This window comes from Gavialis gangeticus, unplaced genomic scaffold, assembly GCF_001723915.1.
Source record: "Gavialis gangeticus isolate Ggan-Ray unplaced genomic scaffold, GavGan_comp1, whole genome shotgun sequence".
Classification (NCBI taxonomy): Eukaryota; Metazoa; Chordata; order Crocodylia; family Gavialidae; genus Gavialis; species Gavialis gangeticus.
The window spans coordinates 10,833,198-10,843,747 of record NW_017729009.1 but is presented as its reverse complement, the minus strand read 5'-3'; the positions used below and the strand labels follow the sequence as shown (position 1 = coordinate 10,843,747).

Below are 10,550 nucleotides of genomic sequence, written 5' to 3'. Positions count from 1 at the left end.
GCTGCCATCGTGCCCTGCTCCTCTGGGCCAAAGCACCAGGTGCAGCTGTGGCTTTATAGCAGGCCGGACAGGGCGGCTGACACCTGGGCCCACGTTTCGGTTCTGTGCTGAGCTGGCTTGCTGGGGGGGGGTCTTGTTCCCAGGGACGGCCGATGCTGCCGCTGTGCCGGAAGGTGTGTTATGCCATCGGGGGCAGCCCCTACCAGATGACGGGCAGTGCCTTGGGTTTCTTCCTCCAGATTTTCCTCCTGGATGTTGCTCAGGTGAGTGCCTGTTGTCTCTGTGTGGGATGGGACAGAGAATTGCATGTGAGCTGGGGTGGAAACCAGTACATAGATGCCAGGGGGCTGCAGCTTGGACCTCTTCCTGGAGCAGGCTACCCCCAGCCCTGCTGCTTTGATTGCTCTCTGCTGCTAGCCAGGGTCTCCTCCCCGTTCATGCTGGCCTCTTTCCCTCCCGCAGCTGAAGCCATTTCACGTCTCACTGATCCTTTTCCTTGGACAAGCCTGGGATGCAGTGACGGACCCCGCCATCGGCTTCCTGGTCAGTAGGAGCCCCAGGAGGAAGCTTGGCAAGCTGATCCCATGGTGAATGAGGCAGGGACCAGCTGGGTTCAGTCTCCTTCGGCACTGCGACTGCTTAGGGGCTGGACGCATTGCACTGTGAGCTTCCGATGGGCATAAAAAAGGGTTGCTTATTTCACATGACTTTTGGGAATATCCCTTGTGCTACAGCACTGGCTTCACAGTTCCTTCAACGGTCCTAAACACCCACGGCTGCTGGGGCCTGAGACTTGGTGGATCTCAAGCATTAGATAAGCAGGTCTGGCTTGGGTACAGCTCTGGTGCTGGCTATGCGTGCTCTTTCCCCCTTGCTTTGCCCAGAGCTGGCTCCCTTCTGCCTGCCTTGGCCTTCTGGCTTCAGCTGGGCTGTGGTTTTGCAATGGGGAGCGGAGGCCAAAGCAGGCAGCCCCGGCTGGCAGGAGGGCTCATGTCTGATGGGCGCCGCATGTCCCTGCAGGATCGCCTTCTCCATGCCCTTTGGAGTCACCTTCTACTGCATGCTGTGGTTTGTGCCCTTTGGCACCACCCGTCTCTGGCAGAAGTGCCTCTGGTACCTGGTCATGTACTGCTGCTTCCAGACTTGCAAGACTGTAAGGAAGGTGGTGCTGGGTTGTGCACTGTAGCGGGTTGGGCTGAGTTGTGTGCCCCTGTGATTCCTAGACGTTTGGGACCAGCGGGTCCCTTTCAAGTCTTGGTATCTCTCATGGCCAGCTGTCACTGCAGCCCACCCACTCAGGTCCCGCTGCCTGCCAGCAGTCCACAGACCCCGCTGTGGGGCCCACTGGTTTTTGCCTAGTGCCCTTTGGTGACCAAAGACCCAGTTGTAAAGGGAGAGGGTCCAGTGTGGCCAAGAAGGAGAGCTATCTGCTCTTGGGGAGCACGGGGAACCGATAGAGGCAGACAGTCTTGGGCTCAGTGTAAGGAAGTGACTGCAATGCTCTGGGGTGGAGGTGTCTGACCTGTTTTCTCCCCAGTGCTATCATGTGCCCTACTCCTCACTGACCATGTTCCTGGGGGGCAGTCAGAGAGACCGGGACTCAGCCACTGCCTACCGTAAGTGTCTGCACCCTATGGCCATGGAGCCTTGTGAGCTCCCTTACTGCATGCCGGGGGCTGGCCAGGGCAGGCTCCTTGTGCTCCAGTGGTGCAATAGCCTGATGTCCAGGCTGAATGTGTCCCAATATATCATGAAGTATGCTTGTATATAAGTATAGCCCTTGCTTGGCATCCCCATGCGTTTGCAGTGAGACAGCAACTGGGCTGTGCAGCTCATAGGGAATGCCCCGGGAGCTTGGACGTCGATCCCGGGGTGCCTGTTCTGTTTTGGGTAAACATCTGATCCACAGCTAAAGCAATGCCATGCTGCACCATGTGTGGCTGTTGTGAGCAGACCCCAGCTTTGGGGCTCTTGCTGAATGCACACGTAGACTCACCTGGGATAAGTTGGTCCTTTAGAGGTGGGGGAAAGAGTGGAGTGGTGGTCCTAGCTCCAAACCTCCAGCTTTTTCTCCTGGAGCTCAGGGGTAACATCCCAGAGTAGGTAGCAATAGCTGGCCTCTTTTCCCCTCTGGCAACAGCACTCACGTGTTTGCACACACAAAGCTAGTGCATCACAGTGCGAGGCGCAGACCAGCTGCTCCATCCTTGGAGATCTGCCTCAGGCTGGGGTGGTCAGGCCAGCTGACCCCTCTGCCATGTGGGCTGTTGGCAGGAATGGGGGTGGAGGTGTTCAGCACGCTGGTCGGCTCGGGCATCCAGGGGCAGATCGTGGGCAGGTACCATGCCAGCATGACCCAGATCTGTGCGACGTTCAACGGGACTCTGCAGAACCACACCTCCGCGGGCCTCACCGACACGCTGGAAAACACGGTAAGGGCCTGGCCGCTGGCCCACGCTGCCTCTCGCCTACCCTCCCAGCGACTTGGCCCAGGCTGAGCTGACTGCACCGGCTCCTGTTTTCCAGCGCGGGGCATATACAATTGCCTCCGTGGTGCTGGGCTCGCTCTACATCCTGTCCTGCCTGGTCCTCGTGTTTGGAGTGAAGGAGCAGCCTGGTAAGGTGGCTGCTGCCCTTGGCTGGAGCTTGGATGGTGCTGGGTAGCAGTGGAACCAGGGTCTCCTGGGTGGTAGGCAGGGCATGTGGCTGGCACTGCGTCCTGGGCTGTGGTGATGGCGTTTTGCTGTCCAGCCTCCTTTGCTACCTAGGTCAGTTCCTGGGAGGCCCCTCACCCCCATCCTGCTGGCTGCTGTTTACACAGAGGGTGCAAGAGAAGATGGGGTGGAAGTCCATCCCTATCTGGACACTCATCCTAGCTAGCAGCACAGAGGAGCTCCCATCTCTGTTTAAATGTGCGTTCCCATGGGCAGGCCTGCCAGCTGCTCCTGATGGCTCTGCTTTCCGTCACCTCCCTGCAGGGCCCCTGGGTCCCCTGGAGAAAGCAAAGATACCCTTCTTCAGGAGCCTGAGGGTCATCCTGGCACACCGGTCCTACACCCACCTGCTCTGTGCCTTCATCTTGGCCTCCCTGGCCTTCCAGGTACCAGGGCAAGGTGGGGAGGCAGCAGGGCAGTATCGGGCAGAGCCGGGTGGAACCATCTAATGAAGTGGTGTGAGAAGGCCACTGTGTCCAGGGGTGTGAAATGCTCCAGCTCTGGTGGGAGGGGAGAGGAACAGCCTACAGGAGCTCTCACCTCCAGCTGCATGGTATTCAGGGGCTGAATACCCTGCTCCTCAGGCTGGAAGAGATGTGGTGCCGAGCCCTTGGCTCCAGGAAGCTGCTTGCAATCCAGCGTGGGGCTGCAGGTTCCCAGTGCAGCTGTGCACGGCTTGGGATTCCCATGTGAGCCCATGTCCATGCTCCCTTCCAGGTTGCCCAGGGGATCTTTGCCTTCTACTGCACGCATGCCAGCGGGATGGCTGGGAGGTTCCAGCACCTGGTGCTCATCATGCTGGTAGGTCCGTCTGCCCCTCACCCAGTCCCTGCTCCTCCAAGCCACTGAGCCCCCCTGTGTGTGTCTCCCCCCCAGGTCACGGCTTCCCTCTCCATCCCCGTGTGGCAGTGCATGCTGGTGCGGTTTGGGAAGAAGACAGTGCTCGTGGGGCTGTCGGTAGGTCCCCAAGGCTGCCGTGCCCCCAAAGCTAGGGTAGCTGTGTGTGCCCCATTGCCCACACGACTTCCAGCTGAGCTCCCTGGTGCAAAGCATGATGTCCTGCTCTCCAGTGCAGCCGCCAGCCTGTGGTGGCTCAGCTGGCACCGGCACCCTGGAGAGCTGTCTGCGAGCACGCGGTGCCACCTCCTCATTGCAGCTACGCAGGGCATTGAGGGTGTGAGTGGGAGTGGCGGGAGGCTTTCCTGCCAGCCCTCACCGCTCATGGTGTGGGCATGCTGCAGAAGGGCTAGGAAGCAATCCTAGTCTTGTTTGTGTAGTCTCAGCAGCATCCAGTGCAACTAGTGGTACATCCATTCTCTTCCCACCCTGTTTGCAAACCACGGTGTGGTGTGGCTCCATTTATTGGGTGTCCTTGATGCCCAGAGTGAGCGAGCTGATTCCTTCACATTTCTTCAGGGCCTTCCACCCCCAGCCTGTATAGGGATACGGCATGGGGAGATCAAGGGCCAGCTGCGTTATGTCCCCTGCGCAGGGGGTTCAGGCTCTTAGGCTCCAAGAGCTGACTGGTGTCAAAGTCACCTCGGGGCCAGGTGGGAGCTTGGCCCTGCCCCAGCAAGCACTGTGGAAAGCCTCAGCTTGCTGGTGGGTACTGATCAGTTTGAGCTGCACTCAAGGTGTCGGATTGGACATGGTATTTAGGTGCCTAAAGATGCTGCTGGGCCCCTAGTGAGCTCAGATAGGCTGGAACTGGTCGGTGCCTGGCTCAAGTCGTGATGGCTAAGTGTCTAACTCACTCAGTCCCTCTCGGAAAACCTATTGTCTGCAACTTTAGAGGCTCAGATACCTTGGTAAGGCCAGCTCTAGGTGCCTGACCCCAGATCATGCCACAAATCAGTGGCAGAACCCAGATTAGCATCTAGGACTCCAGGTTCCTGCTTCAGCCTTTGTCCCACCCATGACGGCACCTTCCTGAAGTCCCGTGGGGTGGGGACGGGGTGCCTGGGGCACTCGGGGTGTGTCATGATGAATGCATCATGGCTGCTGTCATGGACTGACCTCTGTCTGTGTGCCCAGCCCCCCACAAAGCCCCAGGAAAGATGCAGGCCCTGACCCAAGGCTCTTCCATGTACGTGATGCACCGGATCCTCCAGGGATGGTCTATCATTGAGGTGGCGGTGCAGGGGAGTGGTTGCCCTAGCAGCCTCTTAGTGTGGGCATGCTGCAGGCAGGTCTGGGGAAGAAGGGTGCAGGGATTGCTGCAATGGGAATGGAGCAGGGGGAAGGAGTTCCTTATACCTGATGAGCCAGATGGGCACAAGAGCGTTTCTCTCTTGCCTCCCTCTGCACCCCAGATCATCATTCCTGCCCTCATCGTTATCACCCAAGTGACGCACAACTTCCCAGTCTTTGTCGTTATGGTGATCATGGCGGGATGCAGCCTGGGTGTCCTCTACCTGTTACCCTGGTGAGTGGCAGAGACCTGCAGGCCAGGGACAACTTGCTCCTGGACGGCTAAAGGGTTGGGAGGAGAAACACTATCATAAGAACATGAGGGTGGGAAGGGAGCTCAGGAGGTCACATCCAGTCCAACCCCCTGCTCAAAGCAGGACCAGTCCCAACTACATCATCCCAGCCAAGGCTTTGGCTCCCCGGGTATTAAAAACCTCCAAGAATGGAGACTCCACCACCTCTCCGGGTACCTCTTCCAGTGCTTCACTCTCCTAGTGAGAGAGTTTTTCCTAATATCCAACCTAAACCTCCCTTGCTGCAGCTGGAGCCCATTGCTCCTGTCATCTGCCCCCACTGAGAACAGCCCAGCTCCATCCTCTTTGCAACCCCCTGCAGGGAGTTAATGGCTGGAGAACTGTGCACTAGGAAAACGCCACTGAGCAAGGCCTAGTGTGTTCGCCTGCAGAGCTAAATAATGCAAGAAGTTGGCAGCGGGCAGGAGCGGGGTTTGAAAGGGCAGCGTCTGCTACTGTCTTTCAGATGGGGAATTGCTGTTGGCTTTCAGCTGGGGAATTGTGCAGCCCTGGTGTCGGTTCTGTCAAGTGCAGATAGTGCCGGTGCAGCACATTTATAGTGGCGCCAGTAGCCTTTCTGCTGGTGTCTGTGGAGCAGATGCAGTGTCGAGCCCTGTGCCGGTGCTGTCACTGCCTGGGGTGCAGCTGCTTTTTGCAGAGCCAGCACTAACTAACTCCCAGCCTGGGGGTCATCTGGCTGCAGCTGGGGTCACTTTCTCCCTGGGGTAACCCTTGCTCCCTGCCAACAGGATATTATTTTCGGATATTATTATGGGATTCCTCACCCCCTGGTGGCAAAGGTCTGTAATAGCAGGCAGATCATCCCTCTGCTCCTGCATACAAAGCCCATGCGTTACATTGGTGTTAACGCATCCTGTGTGGGCACCGAGAGCAGCTGCTGCTCCGTGCCAGCCTGTTTCCCTTATGCAGACCACTGAGCTTAGGGATGACTTCCTCTTCCCAAAATAGCACCCAAGGTTCCTTTCCTACCCTTAGGTGCAAAGGTGTGCATATTCATGCATAAATTCAGCTTCTGAGCCTGCGTGCGGACTTGAAAGGCATGGTCCCGAGAGAGTTTTTGTTCCCCTGAAAGCCCAAAGCTTTGCCCGGGCTGGAGGCCGGTGGCGTCAGAAGTCGAGCCGCTTTGCCTCCTTAACGAGCTGCTCATCCCCAGGTCCATGCTGCCGGATGCAGTGGATGATTTCAGGCTGAAGAACCCCAAGTGCCTGAACCTGGAAGCTTTTTTCTACTCCTTCTACGTTTTCTTCAACAAGTTTGCTGGTGGCCTTGCGCTGGGGATCTCCACCATGAGCTTACAGTAGGCCTCAGACTCTGTTTTCTCTTAAAGATTCATGTTAGTGGGTAAACTTCATGTTGCTGCCTTCTCTTTGGCCCCTGTCAGGAAAAGCTGGAATTGGAGTCCCTGGGAGTGCCCCAGAGCCATTGCTTCTCCTGTTTCCTGCTGGGCACAGCTGAGAGGGGAATAGCTGGGCATGCCACCGAGCCATTCCCTAGAGCGCTTGCAGAGAAGAGGGCTTGGGAAGGATGTCTCTGCTTGCTCCTTCACTGCTCTTTTCCATGACTCCCTGGGTTTGTAGAAGGTGTGAGCTGATTCATCGTCAGAGCTCCCACCACACCTAGCCTTTAGGGTGTCCTCTTCCCAGGGCCCAAACCACCCCTGGACCTCACAGGTGAAAGCAGACACTCTTCAAGCCACGCTCTTCCTCAGTTTTGCAGGTTACAAGGCTGGTGATTGCACACACAACCCCTCTGTCATCCTCACCCTGAAAATCCTCATGGCTCCAGTCCCCATCATCTTGCTGCTGGCTTCCATGGTCACCTTCTACTTCTACCCCATCAACGAGGAGCGGAGGCGGCAGATGAAGGTGGAGATGGAGGCAGTCGAGTAAGTGCAGTGGGATTCGTGGGCCTTGGGGAACTCTGGTCCAGGCCTTTTGCTCTGGAAGTGGCTGAGGGACTGTGCAGGGGTCTCTTCTGCCAAGGAGGTGATTTGCTGGGAGGAAATCCCAGCAGGAGCATCGGGAGAAAAATCCACAGCAGAGCTTAATTTGAGTTTTGACCCATGTTACATAGCAACTGAGCAGCAAAGGCTTGACACTCCTCCTACCTAAGGGAGGCTGAGACTGTAGCTGCTGCAAGATTCCCCCATTGCCAGTTCTCCTACAGGGCTTTTGCAATGACTGCCGGGGGCTAGAGGATTCCTTTAGTAGATTATCCAAATGCACTTAGGGTTTTTAAAGCACTTTAGACGGTGCTGGGCTGCCTCAGAGCATCATTTTGGGGCTCCTCAGGGTTTGAGAAGGAAGATGACTTGGGAAACGTGAGGGGGTCTGATATCATTGGCTGAGTCAGGGGTCTCTCCTAACCTCTGTCCTCTGCCTGGGGACACAGCTCAAGCCAGCGGTCCTCATCTGCCAGCAGGCAGGGCTGCAAGGGGACAGGGGCAGATGTGGCTCCGGGAGTCTGTCTCATCCAGGTGATTGTCACCCTGCCTCGGCTGTGGGGGAGGAAAGGAGAGTTTGCTCACAAATTCTCTGTCCAGTCTGGGACATGGCGTGCTTTCTCCTCCCTTTCCTTGCCCTCCAGTGCAAACTTGAAGAGGAATTCTGTGTTAATTTATGCTCTTCCTACCAGGCAAGGCCGGAGGGAGAATGCAAACTCCGGGTAAAACAAACACGGACCTTGCAGAGTTTCCTTGGAAAGCTCTCCCTGTCACCGAGCACTGCCAGGATGCACCCGTTTGATCTGATGGCTTTGCTTCCTGTTGTTCCCGATTTCTGTATCACAAAACGCTGCTCTCTGCTTGCTGCCTTTCTCGACCCCACCCCCCCGGCTGCTGCGGGGAGCATCCCTGGCCTTGAAGAACGGGGTTTGGCATGTTGATCTTGAGCCAGCACCTGCCTTCTCTTTGTGCAAGGAAAGATCCCGGCACTCATTTGCCACAGCTGATTGGGAAGGATGGCAAGGAAAATTGGACCCAAGCTCTGCCAAGAGCACTCTCAGAAAATACACCGAGGAGGGGAGCTGGGCAGCAGAGGTTCAGGCACGTTTCAGGGAAGAAAGTGACAGCAATCTGTCATCTGGGTGGTGATAATCAGGACCCCAAGCACTAGGACTGGGGGGAATGTTGCTGTTTCAGAAAGAGCGCTGTATCCATGCCAAGACATGAAGCTGCCTCTGACCCCATCCAGTGATCAGCTAAAGCCTCCTTCACTGCTTACTATGTATATAGGCAGCATATTCTGGTCACCACCTCGTCTGGAGCAGCTCCCCTGTTTTCCCAGAAGGCCTGCCTCTAACTTCCCCCATGTCTAAATTGTCAGTGTATTTTGAGGTGTACAAGACGTGCTGGTGTGCAAGAGGCACCCTTCAAAAAAGGGTAAAATGGTGCCTCTGTGACACCCCCTGTATTGTCAGTGGTGGTGAGGCAGGGGCTGTTTAACATGCCCCTTGTCCTGATTTTTTGCCCCCCACAAACCTGACTTCTCTCGCCAGTGTCCCCAGGCTCCTCTCCAATGTATTGGGAGATAGGGTGGGAGCTTCAGCAGCTGCCCTTCCCTGCAGCTTTGGTGGATCAGAAACACCCTGCTTTAGGAGCCTCTCTTTGGGGGAGAAAAACTGCATTGTATACATGGGAAAATCCTGCTTTCTACTAAGGTGAGGGTTAGCCATGTAGAAGAAATGCATGTGTCCAAAATAAGAAGTCTGCAAAGAAGGTGTCTAGATGCTGTACTATCCAATGCTGACAGCAGTTCCCTGCCTTGGTCTTGCTGGGTGTGTGAATTATTGGCCACAGATGAATTTTGCCTTGGAAGAGGCTGCAGCAATGGACCGACTTGCCTGTGATCATGCTCTTTTAGGAGCTTATTACAAGGTTTGCCCTGTCTGCCATCTCTGAAAGGGATGGGCTTTTTGGGAGGGAAAGATGTCAAATGCATTCTGTGGAGAGGGCTGATTGAATGCTAATGACAGTCCCTAGGTCAAAGCTGCACAACTGGGACCTTTTAAAGCTCACCAGAGATCTCCCACTGTAACAACAAGATGAGGAGCATAAAACCCCAGAGCAGGATGTGACCACAGCATAACAGCTAAACTTGGAGGCAGGAAAACTGAAGTGCAAGTGGCATTGCACAGGAGGGGAAGCAGGTTTGGCCAGGGCTATTTCTGACCTCAGTTTAGCTTTGCAGCCCCCCAGTCTGCACACACAGTGGCCATATTTTTGCAGACAGTGCTCCTACTGCATTTGGAAATCTGGCTCTTAAAGTGGCGTCGTGAGGCTTAAGCGTTAGCAGCCTTTTATATGAGCCCTCTTGGAGCGCGTTGTAGGTAGACAAACTCGCTATCTGCTGCATCCCAGACAGATTTGGAATAGCTTATACACAAGAAAAAGATGCTCCTTTCCTATTTTTTTGTCAGCTGTGAAGAAAAGTAAGTGCCTTGTGAGGCCCTGCCTTGGCCTGAGGGGGTCAGGTACAGGGACCCCTTTGCTTAGGACATGTTTCTTTGCTTGCGCACAGCATTTTCTACATGCTTTTCAGGGAAGGAAGTGCCAAGAAAAGCAAAATGATTGTTGCTTCCCTTCTGGTTCCATGTAAGCAGTGGCTGTGTCCGAACGCATGCACAATTGCTGTATCCCGCTAGCTGGGCTGGATGTCACATATATGGCACGGCACTGAGCTTCCCATAGAGAGGTGTGATTGGAGATGGGCACTTCCCGGGTTTGATATGTCCCCGCTGTATTTGCTGTTGAGACTCCTGCCGTGTGCTATTATGAGCTATTAAAGCAGCATGCATGCTGATGATGTTTTCCTCCTGGAGTTTCTTGTTATGCAAGCCGGGGCAGGTGCTCCATTCCCAGCGCTCTTTGCAGGTGAGCTGTTTTGGCAGGGTGCTGCTGCAGGCAACTGTCCCAGTAGCATCTGTTTGCTTTGCAGGCTGGAGACCTTCCCCACAGACTGACACTGCAATCTGGGCAGAAACCTATCCTGTCCCCTTGCTCTGGTGCTACCCAGCCTGACCGCTTAGCCTTCCAGATCCTTGGTCACCCTTGCCGTGCTCCTTTCTCAGGTGGGACTGAAGAGATCTGGCAGTCGTGGGGCTGGCACTTGTAGGTACACAGATCTGCGAGTACAGGCAGGTAGTAAAGAGAGAGCACTCACTCCCAACGGGATTTGAATCGGGGTGACTTCTAAGCCTTCGTGCTCCAACATAATGGATTTGGTTTCTGCAGTCTTACTTTATGGTGCACACGTGCCTTTGAGTATATGCATGCAGGGTTTCTACTATAGGACTAATATCACCCCTTTCTTTTTTTGTCTGAGCTTTATGGCTC

At 55.4% G+C, this 10,550-nt stretch overlaps 1 protein-coding gene across 5 annotated transcripts in view; it reads left to right on the top strand.

The window, feature by feature from the left end:
* LOC109292549 (sodium-dependent lysophosphatidylcholine symporter 1-like) overlaps positions 1 to 10,020 on the top strand; it is a 22,050-nt gene extending 12,030 nt beyond the window's left edge. For 2 of the 5 annotated variants that reach the window (XM_019510032.1, XM_019510033.1), the window contains exons 2-14: positions 144 to 263; positions 463 to 587; positions 1,021 to 1,153; positions 1,538 to 1,616; positions 2,275 to 2,432; positions 2,527 to 2,617; positions 2,979 to 3,100; positions 3,432 to 3,515; positions 3,591 to 3,671; positions 5,027 to 5,139; positions 6,372 to 6,515; positions 6,927 to 7,103; positions 7,853 to 10,020. In XM_019510032.1, coding sequence (XP_019365577.1) covers positions 144 to 263; positions 463 to 587; positions 1,021 to 1,153; positions 1,538 to 1,616; positions 2,275 to 2,432; positions 2,527 to 2,617; positions 2,979 to 3,100; positions 3,432 to 3,515; positions 3,591 to 3,671; positions 5,027 to 5,139; positions 6,372 to 6,515; positions 6,927 to 7,103; positions 7,853 to 7,886 — 1,461 coding nt within the window. In that variant the 3' untranslated portion in view covers positions 7,887 to 10,020. Of the gene's footprint in view, positions 1 to 143; positions 264 to 462; positions 588 to 1,020; positions 1,154 to 1,537; positions 1,617 to 2,274; positions 2,433 to 2,526; positions 2,618 to 2,978; positions 3,101 to 3,431; positions 3,672 to 5,026; positions 5,140 to 6,371; positions 6,516 to 6,926; positions 7,104 to 7,852 lie in introns of those variants that run through there. The other 3 variants (XM_019510036.1, XM_019510034.1, XM_019510035.1) reach the window with 3 other exon arrangements.
* Positions 10,021 to 10,550: the final 530 nt, after the last annotated feature.